The sequence below is a fragment of the Tupaia chinensis genome, unplaced genomic scaffold, assembly GCF_000334495.1.
Source record: "Tupaia chinensis unplaced genomic scaffold, TupChi_1.0 Scaffold000095_1, whole genome shotgun sequence".
Classification (NCBI taxonomy): domain Eukaryota; kingdom Metazoa; phylum Chordata; class Mammalia; order Scandentia; family Tupaiidae; genus Tupaia; species Tupaia belangeri.
The window spans coordinates 68,708-94,072 of record NW_006159557.1 but is presented as its reverse complement, the minus strand read 5'-3'; the positions used below and the strand labels follow the sequence as shown (position 1 = coordinate 94,072).

Genomic DNA, 25,365 nt, shown 5'->3' with positions numbered 1-25,365 from the left:
ATAGCCATTACCGTAACTGCTGGTCCCAAGTGTAATTCCTCTTAAATATACAGGAGGTTACTATGTTCTTCCTATTATGGGATCTAGTTGTTCTCTAGAGCAGGCATTTCAAAGCCTGAGAACTCCGACAGTTATTTAACATTAAAGATTATGTATTTGGGTCCAGTTGTGGTAACACAGTGATAGTGCAGTGCTCTGCCATGCTGGAAGACATCCAGAAGATCTGGGTTCAGTTCCTGGTTCAACCTGAACATACAGGGTGTGCATATGTGCATGTGATCCTGGCTGGCTGAAAGGCTAGTGTATGAGAATGTGTTGGTAGAAGGAGGTATTGCAGTGTGAGACCCCATTGAGGGTGCTTGTCTTTACCTCTGGTCTTTCTCTCATGAAAAAAATAAATAAATAAACTTAACACATAGGCAATATTTCCCCAAATAGACAAGTGGGATTACTTCGAGCTAAAAAAGCTCCTTCACTGCAAAGGAACAATAATTAGAGTGAAAAGACAACCCTTGGAATGGGAGAAAATATTTGCAAATTATTCCTCAGGCAAGGGATTGAAAAAAATAAAATAGGAACTCAAGCAGCTCACCTATAAAAAAATGAAGAATCCAATTTAAAAATGGGCAAATGAATTGACTAGACAGCGCTCCAAAGAAGACTTAAGAATGGCCAAAAGGCATGTGAAAAAATCTTCAGTTTCTTGTCATAAGGGAAATGCAAATTAAAACCACAATGAGATACCATTTAACTCCAGTTAGAATGGCTAGGATTAAAAAAATATCAAGAACAAAAAGTGTTGGCAAGGCTGTGGTGAAAAGAGAAACCCTCTTACACTGCTGGTGTATAGTTTAGCCTCTGTGGAAAACAATATGGAGGTTCGTCAAAAACCTACAAATAGACTTTTCATATGACCCAGTAATCTCACTCCTGGTATTTACCTAAACAACATGAAAACACTCAGTTAGAAAGACACTTGTACATCCATGTTTATTGCAGCATTATTCACAATTGCTAAAGCATGGAGCCAACCTAAGTGTTAAAAAACTGATGACTGGGTTGGAAAACTGGCCCATATATATTATGAGATATTACTCAGCTGTAAGAAACAAGGAGATCTTACTGTCTCACTCAAAAAGGATGAATATAGAAGTAATGTTGACCAGAGTGAGCCAGCATTGAAAGATACAGATTGTATATCCCCACTTGATTTGTGTTGATTGTCTGTACTCTATGGTAGAGATTGAGAGATCTGAACTTGTGATGGTGGAGGGGTTGGGTATGGATATTAGCAACTCTAAGGGGAGATTGATAATAGAGAGTGGGTGGAGGAGAGCGGATGTGAGGTGCAAGGGAAGGAGACATTTGACAGATGGAAAAATGTAAAGTTTTCTGTTTGAAAAAATATATATATAGTATACATCATGCTGAGGACTTTATGTAAAATGTCAAATTAATAAAAAATTCTTTGGGAAAAAAATAATAAACTTAACAATAACAACAAAGAAGACTATTTGGACATGAGTATGTTTCATTATTAGAAATTATACAAGCCTAAACTAATTTATAGATCAACATTTACTCTCCTGGTTACTGAGCTTTAGAGAGAAATGAAAGCTTATTTTTAGACATGCATATAAGCCAAGTGAGTTTAGACAAGTGAGCATTTGGCCTAGGAAATTTCCAAACCAAGGCCAAGACAGAGTCATGCCCAGAGTGTCAATCAAAATAGCTCTGGTTCGGAGTTCTACATGGCCCTAACACTGTCCCAATGCACTGCTTTGAAACTGTACATAGACATACCTCAAAACTTCCCAAGTCGAGGAAACCAAGAAAAACATGGTAGCTTCCTCCCACATCATAACGAAACTATTCTTGTAACAAAAAAAATTCATAAACCAAGCAAAATTCTGCTAAACAAGATCACTATTTATTTACAGCTATTAGAGCCTTCACTGTCACTGATACTTTCTCTCTGTTTTACAATGTTTATATACATATACATATATATATATAGAGAGAGAGAGAGAGAGAGAATTTGAATGAATCAACTTTAAGCTTCCAGAAACAAATCCAATTTGATGTCCTTTATGCTTTGTGAGTGTGCAAATTCAGATATTCTTTCAAATATTTGCTAATCCAGGAGGATTTCTTTAGGGAGGTTTAGGGAGTATAGATTATGTTCATGGTTATAGTCTGTAACTGTAACCATGAACATAATCATGTCTGTTTATGTTTACAGTCCTTACCCCTTCTGAAGGTAGACACCAGAGTAGACTATGAAACAAGAGTTAACAATTGAGGTTGAGGAAGTTGGCACCCATCACTGCGTTTGACCATTTGTTGCAAGATTGTCCAAATCGTTTTATACTTATGATGTCTTCGTGGTGTATTAAATTTTAAAGAGAAATCTTGTTGCCTGAAATAAAGAGGGTAGGGAGAAAAGGGAAATCACAATTCCTAATTTTGGGATGAAATGAGTAAAACTTCCATAGTCAGGATTTGGAAGTTCTCCAGTGCCTAACAGACTCCAGGAAGTGCAGGGGATTGTCATGGTGTTAGAGCCAGTCCTAGGTGCCAAAGTCAAAATAGGCCACGCTGGTTATAGTAAAGCCCCAAGTAGGAGCGTATGTAGGTCACTTACATGTTTTGAATTTAGACAGGCTGAGTTTACACAATTACTTTACAATTAAGTTCTGGAGAAACTCTGAATGTTCTAAATTTTTAAAAAGGTGCTTGCCTCACAGTATGTGATGGTTACAGCCTCCATTTGAATCAAGGCCTGAGTGGTTTACCTTGTGGCCCTGTGTGTTGGGAGCCAGGTGGGAAATTCTGTTTATAGCTACAGTCCTGACCCCACTACCCCTACCCCCAGCATTGCACCTTGGCCCTCTTAACCACAAAACCACAGACTGACCCTGCTGGTTTTGAAGCTGCCAGTGAGGCTCAGGACTAAACACAAGCATTTTCCTAGCCGTACTCAATAAACACTATTTTGAGGCAATGAAATATGAGAAACAAAAATAGAAAGTACTCATAATACAAGTATTTATTAAACATCTACTATGACCTGGGGTGGAAAGTACAAAAAGTACATAGAAAGACAAGGAGATACCAGATACCAGTTTTACCTAACACTGTTCTCCTGTCCTCCTTTGCCCTAGAGCACAAATAGACATTAATTCCCCATTATTCCAGGTCACCTATCTCTTAAAAGGCTCCCTTCTGTTTTATTCTCTGCAAACACTCCCAAACTCCCACACGTAAATAGATGCACATGACAAGGAGGAAAAATTGGCTCCATGGGAGACTCGTGCTTAGCAGGAGCTTGGGTCTATAAGAGAGGGACCAAATTAGCAACGTTGTGAATTCTGCTTTTGTTTCACCAGCTGCCACTGTTAAGTTCTTATTTAATGAGAGTATTTGCTTTTCCATAAATACATGTAAATTTTACCTCTTGCTTGTCTTAGCCAAAGAAAGCTCTGTAAGTGGTAATCGATGAGGGAAGCTTATTTACAACAAATCACTGTAATTGAGAATACCAGTAGAAGCAATGCCATCCTCGCAATTTGTGAATTAACCGATTGGTCTGTCCTACTGTAGCTTTAAAACTGTCACTTGAATTTATTTTTATTCATAATTCTTTAATTTAAAAAATAATAGTACTATGGGACCAGCAGATGGCATAATGGTTACATCACTGGACTCACACGTAATCAACTGCAGTTCAAGCACAGACCTGGTGACTTAAAACTCACACCGTGCACATGTGCGTGCAATCTGAAAATCCCAAGAGGAAATGGAGCAGAAGGGATTGTGGCATGTCCATCCCCCTGGGGGAATGAGTTCTCACTTTCTGTCCTTCTGTCTTTCTCTCTCTCTGGTGAGTACATGCACCCTGTAGCAAAAAAAATTTCTCTTAAAAATATAATAATGCTTATGGTAAAAGAGTCAGGTACATTGTAATCACAAGATAAAGCAAGACAAGGGATTTACTTCTTGGTTTAAAACCCTCCGCTGCTGGACAGTGGCACAACCATAAAACATAACACTAGGCATGACTGACCTACGTGGGAAGGTTCCAGATTCACATCCATAGACTCCCCTGAGTATGGTGGGCAGGTGTAGATCCATGACCAGGGCTGGCCAAGGCTGAAAATGGATTATAGCATCAAGATCCAGACCAAGGTGGTTATAAGAATTAAATACTGATCAGTCTAGTGTCTGACCACTTAGGAAGGGTCTAACTAAGGAAAGCTTGCTTGCTTTCCTTCCCATCTCCCTAAGGTATGCACTGAAGTCTGATTTAATTTACACTGCTCCTTAAAGGTACTAACATGGCATTAGGTTATGCTGAGTAGAATAAATAATCCTTATCTACGTACAAAGTAGTCTCCCCAAAAACATTCCTTTAAATTAAATTTTTCTTGGGAACCAGCAGTTAGCATAATGGCTATGTTGCTGGATTCCCACGTAGTCGACCGCGGTTCGCATCCCGGACCCAGTAGCTTAGAACTCACGCCAGGCGCATGTGCGTGCGTGTCCAAGATCCCAAGAGGAGAATGGAGGAGAAGGGATTGCGGTATGACCATACCCCCTGGAGGGTGATTTCTCACTTTCTGTCTCTATGTCTCTCTGTCTGGCGAGCGCACACGCTCTATAGCAAAAATCTCTCAAAAAAAAATAAAATTTTTCTTTTTATATTAATTTATTTATTTTTCTTCTTATTACTTTTTTTTAACATTTAATCACTGTGTATCTTTGCAGCATACAAAATGAATTTTGCCACCTTGAATACACTGCATATTGGTCCTGTCAAAGATAGTATCGTATACATTATTATCATCAGACAATTTTATACCTTTGTGTCCATTAAATGTTTTGGTTTATTTACCCCCCCACCTTGAGCCAACCCCCACCCGGCATTGCCTACCCTTCTCCTGCACTGTCTTTAGTTTGCTATTATTACTATTTTTTTTTAATTACAAGAAAAGCCATTTAGCTTTAATGAATCAAAATCAAAAAAAGGTAAGGAAATTTTGCTTAAAATTTAAAGCCAGAAAACAGGTTAGGATTTTGTCTAGACAGTAGGTAGATACTAAAAATTCAAAAAACAAATATGGACAGTGCTAAAATCTAGTGAAACATCATACAGTTCTATTTCACCAGTTGAGTCTCATGTAATTAATCTTTCTTATGTTGAGTTCACAGATTACTGTAGTCCAGTCTTTCCATTTAAATCCTGGAAGTTCAGAAATATGATCTCAAAGTTATCAAAAATGTATATTCAAAGAGTTCTTATCACAATCTTTTTCATTAAGTTCCTTAAAAGAGGCAATTTTTGAGTTATAGCCTATTAAAAAATGTTTTAGAAAGAGCATCAGAGGGGCCGGCAGTTAACATGGTGGTTAAGGGCACTGGACTCCCACATGGCCGACCACAGTTCAAGTCCTGGCCCTGGCGGTCTTACTTTCCTTCTTTCTCACTCACTCTGTCCTTCTTTGGTCAAATTGAAATAAATAAATAAATAAATAAAGTTAAATAAAATAATTCTGGGGGGAGGAAGGAGCATCATGCTAAAGCAATTAACTATAGACAACAAAATTTCAAATGGCTGTGATTCGAGATCTGATTTTACCATAACCCAAAATTAACCAACTTGATCATTTCTGCGACAAACTACATTAGAACTATTTAGCATTACAAGTTTGACTAATAACATTGTAATACATAACAGCTATTTAAGAATCTCATACAATTTTGGAACACCCATTTACACAAATTTCTATACACAGAGAGCTAAACACCATTTCATATTTGAAAATGATTTCCATATAATTTCAACATGTCAGAAAGTCTAATCTGTCTGTCTTTTCTTTTAATTGTGGCAATATTTAGCACTTTTTTTTTCTTTTTAGCAGAAATACATGTAAATACATTTTAAAAAGAAAAGCAGCAGATTTAACCTAAAAATTTTTCTAAAATTTATTCCAAAATATTTCTTTTTGAAAACATGAAAAGATTTGAACATTGGCACAAATACATTTTTTCATTTGAGTCAAAATAGCTTTTGTAGTATATAAAAATAGCATAATCAGAGAGACACTTAAACATTAAAGAATCAAATTTAGACTCCCCAAAGAAAGCGAATACATGACTCTAACATGGAGTTTTCATTCATTTATGTTGGATTCTCTTGGTGGTTTTCTGTTCTCTTATATCTGTTGGTCTCTCTTTAGTTTTCCTGGTGTAGTGCTTCCTTCAGAATATCTTTTTTTTTTTTTTAGAGGTTTTTGTTATAGGGCTCGTTTGCTTGCCAGTAAGACAGAGAGACAGAAAGCGAGAAATCATCCCCCAAGGGGGATGGCCATGCCACAATCCCTTCTCCTCCATTCTCCTCTCAGGATCTTGGGCATTCACACACATGCACCTGGCGTGCGTTTAAGCCATTGAGTCTGGGACTCAAACCGTGGTCAACTACATGGGATTCCAGCGACATAGCCATTACACCAACTGCTGGTCCCCAGAATATCTTTTTGTTGCTGTTGTTGGCGAGGTTTTTTGTTGTTGTTGTTGTTGTTGTTGTTTTTGCTATAGGACGTGTGCGCTCACCAAAAAGACAGAGACAGAAAGCGAGAAGTCACCCCCCAGGGGGGATGGCCATGCTGCAATCCTTTCTCCTACGTTCTCATCTCGGGATCTTGGGCATGCATGAACACATACCTGGCATGAGTTTAAGCCACTGGGTCCGGGACTCGAACCGCGGTAGGCTCCATGGGAGTTCAGTGACATAACCATTACGCTAACTGCTGGTCCTGTCCCAAGAATGTTTTGAAGAAATGGTCTATCGCTGATTAATTCTTTCAGGTTTTGTTTTTCTGAGAATGTTTTTATCTTTTCTTCCCATTTGATGGATAATCTTGCTGATTTAGTAATATTGGTTGAAATTGCTTTTCTTTTAACACTTTGACTATATCTTCTCATTCTTCCGTGGCTTTCATTGTTTCTATTGAGAGGTCCAATGTCAGCCTAGTGGGGTAACCTTTGAAAGTAATTTGGCATTTCTCTCTTGCCATTTTTAGAGTATTTTCTTTATATGTGATTTTTGGCCAATCTGGCTATGATTTGCTGTTTAGAAAATATTATTCTCATTTTGGGGGGTTATTTTTCATTCATTTTGGTGATTTTTTTTTTCCTAAATCAGAGGTTTTTGTCTTCTACATCTGAGATTCTATCTTCTGAATGATCTAATCTGCTTTTAATACTTTAAAAAGAGGTTTTGATCTCCTGCCTTACAGACTTCAACTCTAGAAGTTCTGTTTGATTCCTCTTTATATTGACTATCTTCTCGTTCAAGTTGTGAAAGGATTTCCTCATCTCTCAGAGTTCGGTGTCTCTTTTATCTCCCATCTCATAGAGTTTTGTTGCCATAAATATTCTGAATTCCTTTTCTGACATTTCACTCATTTTCTCTGCTTTTTCCATACTTGGAGACAAATTAGGGTGTTCCTTGTTGGATACATATCACTAGGTTTTCTCATAGTACAGGCTCTCCCCCAGTTTTTGGTCATTTGGTGATGTATTCACTTTTGGCTAATTTGTTGGAGATGGTTTCTGCCACCATAAGCTTGTATTTCCCTTTAGTGTGAGGGACTTCTGTGCCAGTTTCTCTCTCCTACTATGTTTTGCCATCCTCCACAGTAGGAGTTCTGAGGTCAGATTTATGCAAAAGAGTTATCTACCTTTTGCCACTGGCTCAGTGAAGGGGTGAGGTTTTCTGAGCTAAGCAAAATTGAGAGGTTTGGCTACTATGCACCTGTACCTCTCTATACACTTGCTGGGAGGAAGCTGAGCAGAAAACAAGAAAGTAAGGTAGAAGAATAAGAAAATATAAATCAGAAAAAAAAATAAAGAACAGAAAGGGAAAAAAAGAAACAATGAAAACAAAAGACAAAAAATAAAAATGAGCAAAGGACCTTGGATGTAGATGTCTCCCCACAATGCCCCTGTCCTATGTGGGGAGAGGAGAGTAAAGAATTAGCAAAAGAGAGAATTTTTTTTTTTTTTTGGAGAGATTTTCACTGTAGGGCGCGTGCGCTCGCCAGACAGACAGAGAGAGACATAGAGACAGAAAGCGAGAAATCACCCCCCAGGGGGGATGGTCACGCCGCAATCCCTTCTCCTCCATTCTCCTCTCGGGATCTTGGGCACGCACGCACACGCGCCCGGCGTGAGTTTTTTAAGCCACCGGGTCCGGAACACGAACCGCGGTCGACTACGTGGGAGTCCAGCGACATAGCCATTATGCTAACTGCTGGTTCCCGCAAAAGAGAGAATTTTGAAAAGCAAGGGAAAAAATGTTTTTTGCTCCTACCTTTCTCGCTACGGCCTGGAGAGGTAAGGTTGGAAGAAGGGTATCCCTGAAATGAACAGAGCACCTCAGATGTAGATGTCTCCCTGCAGTGCCCCTAAATTAAATGTTCTAATCTGATTTTTCAGGTCATCCTTGCTGGAAGGAACCATGAACTGGCATCTTCCCTTCGTCCTTTTGGCCACCGTGACTTTGCCGTCCGTCTTCTCCCAGTTCAATCCTCTATCTCTCGAGGAACTAGGCTCCAATACAGGGATCCAGGTTTTCAATCAGATCGTCAAATCACGGCCTCATGACAACATCGTCATTTCCCCCCATGGGATTGCTTCGGTCTTGGGAATGCTGCAGTTGGGTGCAGACGGCAGGACGAAGAAGCAGCTCAGCATGGTGATGCGATACGGCGTGAACAGTGCGTATGCTCTCCACGTTTGCTGGCTGGGCTGATGTGGGTCTTCAAGGACAGCCCTGAGAAGCAGAGGAGCTAGGAAGGGGTTGACTGGCCTGAGCTTGGGCTTGGGACCAGTGTCTTCAAAAGGTAAAACTAAGGTGGTAGGAGTTAGACCTGGACGCTGGACTCTGCCCTGTAGCTGTGAGGCTCGGGGTCAGTCATTGACCTCTCAGTGCTTCAGTCTTCCTTTCTCTAAAAGGAAAACTAACCGTCTCCCCTCCTCCATGGTGTCTGGGGCTAAAATGCATTGTGGTTGTGAGCATATCTGTGACAGTGAGTTGGGGAGAAGGACAGGGCATCTGTGGAAGGCAGCACAAGAAGCCCTATGGGATGGAACGGTTCAGTGTCTTGTGGTGGTCACATGAATCCACATGGGTGATGAAATTGCACACAGAACCACACAGACACACAGACACACACACACACACACACACACACACAAGTGTATATAAAGTGAAGGAAATCAGAATGAGCTCTGTGAACTATACCAATAGCAATTCTTGATACAGTGATGGTGCCATTGGAGAACAGTGGGTGAAAGCACATGGGACCTCCCTAAATGTAGTTCTGCAGCTTCTTGTAAATCTGCAATTACTTCAGAATGTTGAGGCCAGCAGGTGGCAATGTGGTTAAGGCAGTGAACCCCCAAGTGACCAAATGTGGTTTGAGTCCCAGACCTGGTGGCTTAAAATACACCTGATGTGTGTGTGTGTGTGTGTGTGTGTATGTGCGTGTGTGTGTGTGCGTGTGCGTGTGTGTGTGCGTGTGTGTGTATGTGTGTGCGCGTGTGTGTGTGCCTGTGTGTGTGTGTGTGCGTGTGTGTGTGCGTGTGTGTGCGTGTGTGTGCGTGTGTGCGTGTGTGTGTGCCTGTGTGTGTGTGTGCGCGTGTGTGTGTGCGTGTGTGTGTGCGTGTGTGTGTGTGTGTGCGCGTGTGTGCGTACTTGCGCATGTGTGTGCCCAAAATCCAAAGGGGAAAATGGAGGAAAGGGGATTGCAGCCTGGCCATTCCCCCAGGGTAGGGATCATTTCTCCCTTTGTCTCTGTCTCTCTGGCAAATGTATGTACCCTATAGCAAAAAAAAAAAAACAAAAAAAAAACACCTCTCTCTTAAAAAAATAGCTAAAAATCTTACTTAAAACTTTTAAAAGTAAAGCTCAACTATAAAAAGATTAGTTTGGTTGTAAGAAAAACCTGTTCTTAATGACCTGGCTCACCATGCAGGTCCGTACCTCTGGCACAGTTGTTTTGATGTAGCTCAGGGGTTCTCACCCAGAGTCTGCCTTCTCTGCTGTGCAGTCCACAGGTGACCTGACTCGCTTCTGAGCCCTTCTTTGCCACTCACATGCACCGTGACCTTGATCAAATCATACTTCGGGGAACCAGCAGTTGGCGTAATGGCTATGTCGCTGGACTCCCACGTAGTCGACCGCGGTTCGTGTCCCGGACCCGGTGGCTTAAAACTCATGCCGGGCGCGTGTGCGTGCATGCCCAAGATCCCGAGAGGAGAATGGAGGAGAAGGGATTGCGGCGTGACCATCCCCCCTGGGGGGTGATTTCTCGCTTTCTGTCTCTATGTCTCTCTCTGTCTGGCGAGCGCACGTGCCCTACAGTGAAAATCTCTCCAAAAAAAAAAAGTCATACTTCGTATCTAAGTCTAATTAGCTCCTTGGGAAACGAGGGCATTTTCCCATCCGTATTCTTCCACCCCTGCTAGCCACTAAAGAGCCTTGACTGCGCTGGTGTCTTCAGTAAGGGGAGTAAGATGAGAAAGGAGGGATTTGTATCCTTAGGCACCCTCTCCCTCAGCCTCCTCTGACTCCATTCTCTGCGCAGCCCCCAAGGCTTCCAGCTCCAAACGCCTGAGGCCCTGCTGTGTTGACACAGCATCGAACTTCTGCGGGTGTTTGCAGTTCGTTCACCTGTTGGAAGCATGGAAGGACTCACTACTTGGAGCATGCTGTTCCACCCCCCGCTTGGAAGTTCAGAAAACTCTTGGTGATTTATAACTTGGTGAATCGCCGCAAAAATTTATGGCCTTTCCTAGTGTGATCCAGGTCCTACTGGCTAACGTCATTCTAAAATAGCAAGTGGGTTTTTGTTGTTTGTTTTAATTCTGAGTTGTAACTTGTTATTTCTAAAATTTTGACAAAGTTGGCCTATTAGCCATTAAACATCCCCCCCACACACGTTTGATTGTTGGTTTTTCTTTTTTTTTTTTTCCGAGAGATTTTTGCTATAGGGCGCATGCGCTCGCCAGACAGAGAGAGACATAGAGACAGAAAGCGAGAAATCACCCCCCAGGGGGGATGGTCACGCCGCAATCCCTTCTCCTCCATTCTCCTCTCGGGATCTTGGGCATGCACGCACACGCGCCCGGCATGAGTTTTAAGCCACCGGGTCCAGGACACGAACCACGGTCGACTACATGGGAGTCCAGCTACATAGCCATTATGCTAACTACTGGTTCCCATTTTTGGTTTTTCTTTTAACAAATGAAGCTGCCTAGGTTTGGGCCTAGATTTTTTTTTTTTTTTGAGCTTATTTGTTTCTTTGTTTATTTCTTCCATGTGTGAGTGAGAGACAAGTACCCTCAACAGGGTCGTGGTGCCACAATCCACCCCAGATCACAGGCACGTGTGCGCACAGTGTACTTAGGGAAGTCTCTGGAAGCAAACAGAATCTTCCAGTGTCTCTCAGCATCACAAAGTGTTGTGTTTTGGGGTCCAGCAGGCGCTGAACTCTCACATGACTGACCATGGTTCAAGTCCCAAACATGGCACCTTGAAAATCATGTTGGGCACAAGTGCATGTGTGCCCAGAATCCCAAGAGGAGAATGGAGAAGGGACTGGCCATCTTCCCTGGGGGATGATTTCTCCCTTTCCGGCTCTCTGCCTCTCTCTGTCCAGTAAGCCCACATACCCTCTGGCAAATAAAAAGGGGGAGAGGATCATGTTTTCCACTGCATCAGCATCTGCACCTCCACCCCTTTATCCCTTCTTCCTCCAGAATCTCTGTCGGCATTTGCCCTCGGGCTTCGCTTTAGCTTAATTGTAATCAGAGGGCTGATGGTGAGGAAGAGAAAGAGGAAGAGGAAGCCCTTTATTTTGAGAGGACCGGGGAATTGGAAAGAATGAGACAGAGAGACAGAGTAATAGTGAACACAGGCAGCCTGAGCCTAGGTAGCCCACGCAACTTGTGCCATTCAGACAAACTGGGCATCTTTATTTATAGTACAAGACGACACGACATATGTATATTTTATGACATTCCATCGATATATTGATGTGTTATAGACAATAAGCAGGTAATAAATTTATAAGGGCTTAAACATACTGGGCCAAGTGTATCCCTTGGTAATAATCCCATTAAGGAAAAATCCCATTATCTTCTTTTTTAATAGAAAAGCCTAGCTAAAAATGTGAAAAACATAAGGTTAAAAAATTTCTCCATAAGGTAGGCACCACCACGCCTAGAAAAAAACTAAAGAATCTTACAGATACAGAGTAGGGATTAGACTTTACTAATTGGGGTTAAGATGTTTTCTGAATTCCATTAAATGTGTCTGTTGAAACACCCCTAGCAATTTCCACCCTTTGCTCTGCCTACAGCGAGGGTTAAGAATAGGACAAGTTGCAAAGTTTTGCCAAAGCCCAAAGAAACAAGTAGTGTTTGCTCAGAGCGTGTCCCCACACCTCAGTCAGGTCCCCTTCATAAATATGTCCCTACAAACCTCTAGTAATCCTGTTATAGAATGGGACTTCACTTTGCATAACAAACTCATCCGGGTGTCATAGTTGGGGCTTAGAGAACTCAGAATAAAGGTGTTTTCACTGAAGAGGCAAAACCGCAGAGGAAGATCTGCCCTGACCTTTCTCAGGAGATGTCAGGGCTTAGGGAAGAGGCAGTGTGGACAAGGGACAGGTACTGGCACTTGGCCTCAGTAGGGTCCTTCCTCCCCTGACACCCACCGTGCCTTTACTTATAAAATGGGCCTACCCCACAGATTGTTGTAAGGGGTGTTCATAAGAGGACTGAGGCCATGTACCTGTGAAGCCCTGTACAGTCCTCTCTGTGGACAGTGAGGACACTGCCCTGGCTTACTTAAAATGTTGAAGGTATGGGACCAGCACTTGGTGTAATGGCTATGTCCCTGGACTCCCATGTAGTCCACTGCGGTTCAAGTCCTAGACCTGGTGGCTTAAACTTACACCAGCACGTGTGCGTGTGTACCCAAGATCCTGAGAGGAGAATAGAGGAGAAGGGATTGCGGTGTGGCCATCCCCCTGGAGGGTGATTTCTCGCTTTCTGTCTCTCTGTCTCTCTCTGTCTTTCTGGTGAGTGCATGCACCCTATAGTAAAAACCTTTTCTAAAAAACAATGTCTGAGGTAGATGCAGAGGGACAAGTTGGCTCTTCAGGAGACTGTCAAGGTGACACTAGCAGGATGTTTTAGGACAGTGTCATTTTTAAAGACCCCAAGCGATTAAGAAGGATCTGTAATTTGAGCTCTCTCTAGAAACACATTTCATCCTTACTACTTATTTTCTGCTTTTTCATGCTCTAAAACTAAATGGAGCATGTATGAATGGCTCGTGTAAAATAAAGCTTACGTTGCCATAGAATTAATCTCCTTACTTTTTGAGCTTGATACCAGGTAAAAATCACACCGTTCTGGATGGTGACACCTGGCAATTATTTATAGTCCTTCTAATGCTTATTGTATTCATTTTTTTCCAAAATGAAAAGAAAAAAAGATATCACATTGCGAAACCTTTGGCAGGAAAGGAAATAGTGCTTAAGGTTGTTAGAGGAGCGAGAGAATGAGTCAGAGGGTCTCTTCATTTGTTCCCCTGCAACGGCAGACTTGAGGAGCGTGACAACCTTCATGTTGACCTGGTGCCCAGGAGGGCTGCCAGGACAAGATCTGCACAGGGCTGATGTCTGTCAAGAGCACTTGAATATGCCTGTTTGGATGCAAAGTGCAGTGGGTTTTTTTGTTGTTGTTTCGGGTTTTTTTCTTAATTTTTTGCTAGAGGGCTTATGTGCTGGCCAGAAAGAAACAGGAAATGAGGTAGAGGAAAAAGCAACCCCCACATGGGTATAGTCATGCCATGGTCCCTTCTCTTCCATTTTTTCCTCTTTTAGGGATTTTTTAGTAACACAAGTGCATGTGCCCAGTGTGTTTCTCAAGCCACTGAGTCTGGAACTTGAACCACGCAGTTGGCCATGTGGGTTCCAGCCATCTTTTTTTTTTTGGAAAATTTTTGCTATGAGACATGAACAATCGCTGAAGAGACAGAGAGAGACAAAGAGACACCAAGAAATCACCCCCCAGGGTGATGGTCACGCTGCAGTCCCTTCTCCTCCATTCTCCTCTTGGGATTTTGGGCACACACACACACACATGCACCCAGCATGAGTTTCGAGTTCTGGGTCCGGGACTCGAACCACATCAGCCACATGAGCGTCTAGCTCTGTAGCCATATTGCACCATCTACTGGTCCTGGGACCCAGCTATCTTAACCACTGGACCTCAGAGACAGCCCAGCTATTGGTTTTCAAGAGCTCTAATAGATACACTGTATTTTCACTCTACTCCCTCCCCCATTTTTTAAAGAAATAGGTCACTGAACCGGTCTCAGAAGTATTTTATGTTAGGTAAATTCTCTTCACAAGCCAAATGATGTATAGTGATTGAATATTTTTTTTTAATGAGAATGTTTAAAAAATAATTTTTAAAAATAAATAGGTCACCAGGAGCCCAGAAGACATCATTGAAACTCAAACGTATCTTGTTTCTACTGTTCCTATTGCTATAATACAAAAGATGTTTTTAAAATTAAAAACAGCTTTTTAAATTCTTATGGAAATATTGCTGTATTTTCGGATTTCTCCTTTAGGAGCTGGAAAAGTGTTGAAGAAGATCAACAAGGCCATCGTCTCAAAAAAAAATAAAGACATCGTGACAGTGGCTAATGCGGTGTTTGTTAAGAACGGCTTTAAAATGGAAGTGCCTTTTGTTACGCGGAACAAAGATGTGTTTCAGTGTGAAGTCCGGAACTTGGACTTTGAGGATCCAGCCTCCGCCTGCAATTCCGTCAATGAGTGGGTGAAAAATGAAACTAGGGGTGAGCGGCCACAGTATTTTGTGTGATGTTATACTTTGTGAATGAAAGTGTGAGTTAGGCTCCAAGATTCTACCTGGTGTCAGCAGATCCAGTGGCCCTTCCATTGAGAAAAGCCATGAACCCAGCCAGACTCTGGTTTCTCCTCTCTTTCTCAGCAGGCCCCAGAACTCAGCCCACCTTCCTCATTCCTTTGTGTGGTCCCACACATGATGCTACTTTAAGATTGTTCTCCCTGGGGGGTGGCAGGTGGTATAGTGGTTAAGGACACTGCACTCACACATGGCCAACCACGGTTTGAGTCCTGGACCTGGTGACTTGCTTGCTTTCTCTCTCTCTCTCTCTCAATCTCTCTCTTTCTCTCTTTCTCTCTGTTCTTCTATGGTTAAATTAAAATAATTCTTTAAAGAAAAAAAAAAGATTGCTCTCCCTGTCATTCAGACAGTGCAGCAGAGCAAGCCCCTCTGACTGTCTCCTTTCCCTGTCATATCTCACATCCAGGGGCCTTTACCCACAGGCTCTGGTGTCTTTTGAAGGTTTCCTGTTCAGCCTTTCTGCCTTTCCATCTGAAGTTCCTTTTGTAGAAAATGTCCTTCCCATCCTTCAGGATAGATTTCTCTTTGCCTTCCCAGCCTCTTGTTTCTGCCATCCCCAAGACTTCAATAATGGTTGACGTGTGATTATGCCTTCTATGAACCCTTCCGTTGTAGCACTTTCCACATCCCGTAAGGTGTGACACTTCACCCACTACATGGAGGAAATGTTATTGTTTTAAACTTGTTAATTTGCAAATTGGCAGTTGAGATGGAAACATTCAGGGGAAGCCAGGGGAACATTACAGCTGGAAATACAAGATTGGGAGCCTTTTTTTAATAGGAGAGGTACTCACAGGAGCAGAAGCAAAAGAGACTCAATAGGGAGAAAGAAAAAAAAAAAAAAAAGCTAAAGTCTGGGGATGGTCTGGTCTCAGTGGTTCCTAGGGAACCTACACACATCCCAGACTAATCCAGATCCCCACACCCCAGCCTACTGACTCAGAATCTCTGAGGGAGGCCCTAGCAGCTCTCGCTCTATCTCCACCACCCATCACCATCCATGCATTTGTGAAGGTTGGAGAACCATTGGAGGAAATGGTGAAGAGACAAGGAATCCCCAGAGTGGATGACACAGGCTTTGGTGTTTGCCATCTCTTCTCAACAAGGCTTGGACCCTCCCATCTGGGCTCTCTTCCTGAAATCAAAAAACAGTCATGAAACCAGCAAAGACAAAGGTGTTCAGATACCCATCCCAGGTATTTCTGAGCTCCTGGAGTCTGGGCCTGAGAAAGGGGGTCAGAAACAATGCACCCAGCCTGGTTCTTGTCCTGATTTTGTGGCTGGATACCATGGCATGCTTTTGAGCCCTCTCAGCCAGCTTCTTCACTGACAGAATGGTAATATTAAACCACATTAGCACACCACTCAGTGGTTTTAAGGCACCTGAATATGCCAGGAGGGGAGAGCAAGAGTCTTGAGCAGTGCTTTTCAGCCCTCTCAGACCCAAGGCTTTTCTTCCAAACAAGTATTTTTAATATTCTCTTTAGTATTCTAAAATGAAATTTATCGATCACATGATTAATGCACATACACGTATTGTTTTAAACATTAATACAATGCCAAACTGTAACACAAGGGAAACGGAAAAAAATGTGTATATTTAGTTCCATAGGTAAACCCCTTGGATACAAGTCCACCCACATACATAATAACACAGTCAGATCCTTAGAATAACTATAAATTGACAGCTGCAGAAGCATAGCTAGGTAGGAGAGTCATACTGGTGACACCAAGACACAAGCTGTGTCACTCTGGGGCTGTTGCAGTTCTTTCTAAAACGGTGCAAAACTCTTGATCAATTTCCGAACAATACAAACTGCAGGCTCCAGGTGATTTGCAGGGTAGTCACATTCCTGGCAAATTAAAAGGCAGCAAAACAAAACAAAACAAAACTTTGTGTTTACATGCAGAAAAGACGTTCTGGGCTCAAATATTTATAAACAGGCTTCTCACCAACACAAATATCCAATGGGGCATTTGAAAGTCATGCAAGAACCAAGACACTTCACTGTTTGGGGTTGTTTTGAGCCTTGAGGGACATGGAACAAATCTGGTCACAGCCAACTCAACCATAACTGCCCCCACAAAGTTCTAAATAGCCTCCTCAGGGTGAACTGCCCTACTAAGAGCTGCTTGACTACATAATAGAGCTCAGAAGGACCCAGCAGTTCCACCTGTCAAGGTCAACAAGCTTGTCCAGTTATGTTAATTCTCTCCCTGTAGAAAGCGAGGACCAGCAGTTAGCGTAATGACTATGTCGCTGGACTCTCATGTAGTCAACTGCAGTTCAAGTCCCCGACCCGGTGGCCTAAACTCACAATGGCGCATGTGCGTACATGCCCAGGACCTGAGAGGAAAAAGGAGGGAAAGGGATTGCGGCATGGCCATCCCCCTGGGGGGTGGTTTCTCGCTTTCTTTCTCTCTGTCTCTCCCTGTCTTTCTGGTGAGTGCATGCACCCTATAGCAAAAACCTCTCCAAAAAAAAAAAAAAGAAAGAATAAAAGAAAGATAGCCAAACCCAAAGGCCTTTTGCGAGGTCCTAGGGTTGGGGCTGACCTGCAGATCTCTCTAAAGGTCTGTTTCTCTGTACAGGGTATTCCAGCTATGCTGGCCTCTATACAGTTCCCTTATGTCCTCTCTCTGTCACAGACCCCCACACTTCCTGCTGCCTGGTCTGCTTCCCCGCACTTTCTCTAATGTATGCTGACTCATTTTTCACTGTTACATGAATGACATCATAGTGAAAAGTACAAGATCTGAGTTTGATCTCAGTTCTACCACATATGACTAGCTGTGCAACTGTAGGTGAGGAACTTAACCTCCCTGTGCTTCAGCATCCTTATCTGTAAAATGGAGACATAATAGTGATACCTACTGGGACCAGCAGTTTATGTAACAGCTATGTTGCTGGACTCCCATGTAGTCAATCACAGTTCGAGTCCTGGACCTGGTGGTTTAAACTCATGCTGGGCGCGTGTGCATGCATGCCCAAGATCCCGAGAGGAGAAGGGAGAAGTGATTGTGGCTTGGCCATACCCCCTGGGGGGATGATTTCTCGCTTTCTGTCTCTCTGTTTCTATCTTTCTGGCAAGCACATGCACCCTATAGCAAAAACCTCTCCCCCCCCAAAAAAAAGTGATACCTATTAGAATAATGATTACATTAGGACTGTGGTGAGGGTGAGGATATGAACAATACATAAAAAGCACTTAGCAGAGTGCCTAGTGCCTGACACCTAGTAAATGTTCAGCAAGTGCAAGGTGGACCCCATCTATTCTAGACCTCAGTGACAGATCAGATTCCTCTCGTTTACCATCATAATTCCTTAAGTACTTCCACTTCCAGGTATTTGTTGAAATTACAGCTTTAGACTCTTTGGAGTCATTTATGTCAGCTTCCACCTCTCTCTATTCAAAGATCTTGTAGAGCAGAGTACATTTTTGTTTTCTTAAGAATGTACCACCTGGGAACCAACAGATGGTGTAGCAGTTATGTCACTGGACCCCCATGTAGTCTACTGTGGTTCAAGCCCTGGGCCTGGTGACTTAAAACTCACGCTGGGCACATGTGCATGCATGCCCCAAATCCCAAGAGGAAAAAATCGCAATGGAGGAAAAGGGATTGCAGCATGGCCAACCCCCTGGGGGTTGATTTCTCATTTTCTGTCTCTCCAGTGTGTGCATGTGCGCTATAGCAAAAGTCTCTCAAAAAAAAAAAAAAAAAGATGAAAGAAAGTACTACCTAAGGGCCAGGAGATGGCATAGTGGTTAAGGCACTGGATTCCCACATGGCCGACCATGGTTCAAGTCCTAGACCTGGCAGCTTGAAAATCACACTGGGCACATGTACGTGTGTGCCCAAAATCCCAGGAAGAGAATGGAGGAGGAGGGATTTTGGTTTGACCATGACCCTGGGGGTGATTTCTCAATTTCCCCCTTAATATCTCTCTCCAGCAAATGCACGTGCCCTATGGCAAACACCTAAAAAAAAAAAAAAGAAAAGAAAACGGTTACCACCTGGTGCAAGGTAGGAAGGGAGCCACAGATGGATGGGTGATTGATGCACACTTGGGGCAGTTATCAATGACAGGTCCCCATCTGCCTCTTTGCCACTCTATATTTCTTACCTCTTGATCTTTCCTTTTTCTCTTTATTTCTGCACACCCTCTTAGTATATCTTAGTTCTTACCAGTGGCACTCAAAGGCATTATTTATCTCTGAAAAAATAAAAAAGATCTAAGGAGATTTCTCCAGGCATTTACTGAGCTCTGTCTGTGTGCTGAACATAGTGTGTGGAGTGAGAAAAGAAGGAATGACGGGTACTTGTTCTCATGCGGTTCTACTGTTCAGTTGAGAGGACTGCCACATAAATGCTGGCTAGAATAAATATTGCAGGTGTCACGGTGGTGCTAAGCATTGGGCTTTACAGAAACCGAGAGAAGAGGCACCTCTGGGAGGTGAGGAGGAGGATCAGAGGAAGTTTATGGTTAGAAGGAACCTGTGTGAGCTTTGTCTTAAAGGCAAGTGGAGATTAGACCAGATGATGTTCCCAGCGGAAGCAAGAACACTCACTGTCAGAGAACCAATTCTAATGAGCTTGCTTCGGGGAGAGCATAAAGTTCGAACTTCTTTCCCACAGGACAGAGTCTGGTTGTAGAAGCCAGCCTTGTACCGAAATGAATAATGTCTATTTATAGCTTATGCATGTTCATTCCAGGACCAGACTTGAGGTGACTTTGGTGCCCCCTTGTGGAAATAACAAGAGATGATGAAACAGTGCACTGTGGGTCCCAGGAACTTCACAGTGTGCTTATTTACTATGACTTATTTAAACATTGGTTTTATACACTAGAATCCTCTGGAGCTTCAGTTGAAAGGCTTAAAGCTCTCTCTACTGAATTAGACATTTTGGCTTCTTTAGAAGCCATTGGTTTTACTCTCCTCATTTAATTTGCATTTACATTATGCATTAATGTATATGTCCATAGTTGGACTAAAAAAATGCAGCAAACTAATTTTTAATAGCTTTTAGCATTGGTGATCCCTATTTTAAAAAGCACACAAATATTTACAAACCCGAATCCTCAAAGACCAAGTGGAGAGAACCTAAATGAAAACCCAAATCTTCAACCACAGGTAGCACTTAGGAAGATCTGTGTGATCACCCGGAAACAGGAAGAGTTGGGTTTGCTCCTTCATTTCCAACACGGCATCTCAGGAAGAGCATTCTTCTTGGAAATTAGGAGTTCTTCTAAGGTGGACCCCATTTCTTCTTATCTCTCTAACATTAGCACCTAGCTCGATAGCATCTAGCCTGACCCAGAAATATAGACACCAATTTTTGGGTTCAGTTCTTTAGTTATTATGAAGCTTTGTGATAGCCAGGAGTTCCAAACTAATTCTTAACATTTCTAAAATCTTAAAAGAAATTAAACATTCACCCTTGGTAACACTGTACGGACTGAAGTGTTTATTTTTTGACTGAGAGTCAGTCAACCCAATGATTCAAACAAAACAAAAGCTATGTATCTTGTGTTGCCCCAAAACTCTCACTGACAGTCACACATGTCAGTTATTAGCAAAAACAGGGACATTAATTGTTAAGGATAGCTTATTTGAATGAATAAAATATTCTAAAACATGAAGTAAACTGGGAATTAATAATGAAAGAATTTCTTGATGAAATGTTTGATAACTCCTAATTAGGGGATCTTTAACATCTTTGAGTTCTCAGATGTTTAACTTGTATTCGTTTGTTTTGAGAAATTTTTGCTATAGGGCATCAGAGACAAAAAGGGAAAAATTGGGAGTGGACATACTGCAGTCCCTTCTCCTCCATTCTCTTCTTGGGATTCTTGGGATCTTGGGCATGCATTCACACGCACCTGGCTTGAGTTTTAAGTCTCCGGATCTGAGACTTGAACCGTGGTTGACTACATGGGAGTTCAGCAATGTAACCATTACATCATCCGATGGTCCCTTAAACTTGTTTTTAGTAGTAATTTTTAGTGAGAAAAATAGAAAGTAGGATAATGTGCTTTAAAAACTTTCTTTCAAAAATTCTTTAACATCCCTTTGATTTTTCACTTTAGCTGACCAATAGCTGCCATTCACCCTCAAACTGGTCGCCAATCCTAAGGTTTTCCCCTTGTTTGTTCTTGGGCTTCACAGGTATGATAGACAACCTGCTGTCCCCGGATCTCATCAATGGTGTGCTCACCAAACTGGTCCTTGTCAATGCAGTGTATTTTAAGGGTTTGTGGAAATCACGATTTCAACCTGAGAACACAAAGAAACGCACATTCATGGCAGCTGACGGGAAATCCTACCAAGTGCCGATGTTAGCCCAGCTTTCCGTGTTCCGGTGCGGTAAGTTCACACTTCATGGGCTTGATCTGGAATGTGCCAGTGGCAGAAAGGCTTTTGAGTACCTTAACTTAATTCAAGAGCTAATCTGATTTTTTTTTTAAGTGGAAAGAGCCAGCTGGTGGCACAGTAGCAACACGACTGGACCCACATGGCGTGGTCCCAGATTCACACCCCAAGACTTCCCTGTATACCCTTAGCGTGTTGCATTCCATGATCCTCATATCAGAGGCTGGGGTGGGTCCTGCATGGAGACCCTGTTGGGGGTGTCTGTCTCTTTCTCCTCTTGGGGAAAGAGAAGGACAATACATGAAATAAGAAGTATAAGTGGATATTAAACATAAAAAAGCGTTATTGGGCCAGCCAGTGGCATGATGGCCAAGATGGCTGAATCTCACATAACTGACTGCATAGTTCGATTCCTGGACCCAGCTCCTTGAAAAACATTCTAGGTGCATGTCCATGCGTGCCCAAAAATCCTGGGAAGAGAATAGACCAAAAGGAATTACAGCCCACCTACCCCACCCCCTCCCTGCAGAGTGCACATGCCCTATAGTAAAACTAAAAAACGAAACCAAAAAAAAAAAAAAAAAGCATTACGTGATCTTATATTACCAAATTAAAAATGAAAATGGGTGGATATGAGGTCCAAATGGAAGAAACATTTAACAGACAAAAAAAAATGCAAGGTTCTCTGTGGGAAAAAATATGTACACTCTGTACATCTTGATGGGGCTTTATGTGAAATGTGAAATTAATCTGGAAAAGGAGGGGGCGGGGCAGCCAGTGACCTGGTAGTTAAGGGATTAAGCTGGATCCCATATGCAGATCACATGATTCAAATCCCAGACCTGGCAGCTTGAAAAACATGCTTCAGCACGTGGGCATGTGTGCCACAATCTCAAAAGGAAAGCAAGATGAAGGAGAAAGGAGTGCGGTGTGGCCATGGCCCCTGGGGGATGCTTTCTCCCTCTAGTGACAACCCCTACTCTCTAGCAAAAAAAAAAAAAAAAAAAGACTGTTCATAGATTTAAATTTGCATAAATAGAAAGATTTTACAATGCACGGCTGATTTCAGAGAACAAGTTGTAGAACAGCAGAAGCTAGTTAATCTCGTTGAGTCACATCTACAAGTGAGGTCTTCACAAGTTCATGAAAAATGCATATCATGAAGCAACTGCCTGGATTTCATTTTTTTTCCTTAGTACTATAATAAACTTGTACTTTAATTCTGTTCTTCCACAAGCTTTTTTAAGTCCCTGCATATAAGGGGTTTTCAAAAAGTTTGTGGAAAATGAGTATTAAGAAAAAATATTCATGGATTTCAAAACCTTTTTACAAACATAAATTCATATTATAATTCCATTTTCCACAATATTTTTTTCGTGATAGAGCCTGTGCACAATAGACAGAACCATAAGTCTCTATCATGCCATGATCCCTCCCACCCTCCAGCCCGCTAGGACTGTACCACACAAGCATAAACTCTTTTTACAGGCCAACCAAGCTGGGGACTCAACCACTGTCAGCATGTGGCTTCCAGCTCCACAGAGGATCTGCCAACTGTGCCACAGAAGCTATGCCACTTTCCACAAAGTTTATGAAGTTTCCCTTTAGAGTCCCCTGTAGCTTTGCCTCTGATACTAGCTGGTGTCCGATGCTAGCTGAAGTTCCCCTGTTGAAAATACTCCATAGGACTTGGAGGATATTCAGTAAAAATGTTTAGAGTGGTAGGATTTCAAATAAATTAATATTCTTTACTGGAGTTTGAATTTTTTTTTAATGTCGAATCTCCAGAATATTACTTCAGTGAGGTGGGAGTGCTGGGTGATCAGACCCAATACCCATGTCAGTTCTTGTCCTATGCTTACGGAGAATTAGAGATGAAGAAGGGTTGGGGTTGTAAAGAGAGGAGAAGAATGTGGAATTTATTAGACAAGGAGAAAAGGTTTCCAGCGTAGAGGAAGAGGGCCTAAAAAGGTTGCTGAAGAGGGGATGGAGGAGAGGCGTTTTTATCTAGCAGTCTGAGCAGTGGGCTGGCTTTCTGATAAGGCAGTGGGCTTTCGAAAATGGCTCCATGGCCGTCTGAGTGATTTATGACCCTATTCTCTGTGGGGTCAGCAGACCGTCAGTGTCCTGTACTTCTGGTGAGAATATAGTTACTGAATACGAACTGCAGCCCTCAGCTGTACTCGCTTTGCGTTTCAATGCAGCCAGCTTTGACTATGAAAACTTAGACACTTAAACTCCAGATTAGGTCTTTACCCTGTCTGTGTGCTCAATATCCCTATTTATTGTGGTGTTAGTAAGGACCTTTTTGTGGTGTTATTGAGACCTTTACCCTATCTGTCTGTAAGTGGGTCTAAACCCTATCACAACAGCATAGGTACCAAAGTTTGATAATTGTTCATTTGTTTGGTTTTGGTTTTTATTTTTATGTATTTGATTTTGGCCATAAAGTGCATGTGCTCACCATAGAGAGACAGAGAGAGGGAAAGTGAGAAATCACCTCCCAGTGGGGATAGCCACTCTGCATTCTCCTATCCTCCATTCTCCTCTTGGGATTTTGGGCACACACACATGGACCTGGTGTGATTTTCAAACTGCCGAGTTCAGGACTCAAACATTGTCAACCACATGCAAGTTAAGCACCTTAACCACCCTGCTACCTGCTGGCCCCATGATTTTTGTTTTTAATTTGTCAGAGAGGGTGCATGCATGTACTTAAAACCAGAGAGAGAGAGAGAGAGAGCAAGTGAGAGAGAAAGCACCCCTCAAGGGGAATGGTCATGCTACAATCTCTTTCTTGTCTCCCTCCTTCCAGAATTTTGGGCATACATGCACATGCGCGTAGGGTATTTCTCAACCTGTGGGGTCCATGACTAGAATTTCACAGTTGGCCATGTGAGATCCAGCCACTTTAACCACCATGCCACCAGCTGGCCCTGGTAATGTTTTTTTTTTTGTTTTTTTGTTTTTTTTGTTTTTTTTTAATCTAACTTAATTGAAGCACACTTGGTTCAATTTGAACTAACCCTGTTTTTTCTCTCTGTAAGTTAGCCTTTCCATTTCAGATCTACACTTAAACATGCAGGTCCGGAATATTGCCTTTGCATATTCAGTATTTATCAGCCGCCCGATCCTAGAAATTAAGAAGTGACTCTTTTGAGTCAAGATAAACAAAGTCACTTTTCTTTTGCTTATCAATCAAATTTCTGGAGTGAATTTTGTTATCAAGTCAACAAATGTTCTTTAAAAGGTAACATATTCTTCAAAGCCCCACTAGAGAGATGTATTGTCCTAAGCTCTTCAGAACAATAAAAGCCTCTTCATGCCTGGAGATCATTCCCATCTCCCAGCCACACGCTGACCCTCCCTCTCCCAAGCTGTGTTACACAAGAGAGTGCTTCCTCCAGAGGCAAGCGGAGACACCAGCTAGTAACAGGCAAGGCTACAGTATTTTAGGTCAGTCTTTTGTACACACCTCATAGTCTATAAAAGAATAAAAAGTGAGGGAGCTTCATTAACTGTGTGCTTTTATTGCTGAGAAAAACAAGTTAATAGTTCAAGATTAAAATGCAAGAGTTCTATACATTCCTATGGAAGATTAAAATGTTTGTTTTTACTGGAATTTTACATATTTTTCTTGATTGTATAGGCCGTTCCCAGAGGGAGTTACATCCCAGGGTAGCTTTCCAATGAGGAATTGATTTGTCCAGGCTAGTTTAGTGACATAGCCATAAAGTACTGCTCGAGGGATGTGCAGTAATCCATGTGCAAGATTGCAGGTTTGATTTTCTACTCGACCAGTTCACACAGGACATATGCACCCATAATCTTGGCTGGCTAGGAAGGGTTGGAGGTGGATCATGGCATGAGACCCTGGTGAGGATGCTTATTCTCAATTCTCTCTGTCTCATAAAATTTTTTTAAAAAATAAAACTTTAAAATTTGTATTAAA

At 42.2% G+C, this 25,365-nt stretch overlaps 1 protein-coding gene across 2 annotated transcripts in view; it reads left to right on the top strand.

Annotated features, from left to right (window-relative positions):
• Nucleotides 1-25,365, top strand: part of SERPINE2 (serpin family E member 2) — an 82,590-nt gene that overhangs the window by 40,652 nt on the left and 16,573 nt on the right. For both annotated transcript variants that reach the window (XM_006143297.2, XM_027769877.1), the window contains exons 2-4: nucleotides 8,500-8,780; nucleotides 14,720-14,947; nucleotides 21,210-21,407. In XM_006143297.2, the coding sequence (XP_006143359.1) occupies nucleotides 8,522-8,780; nucleotides 14,720-14,947; nucleotides 21,210-21,407 (685 nt within the window). In that variant the 5' untranslated portion in view covers nucleotides 8,500-8,521. The remainder of the gene's footprint in view (nucleotides 1-8,499; nucleotides 8,781-14,719; nucleotides 14,948-21,209; nucleotides 21,408-25,365) is intronic.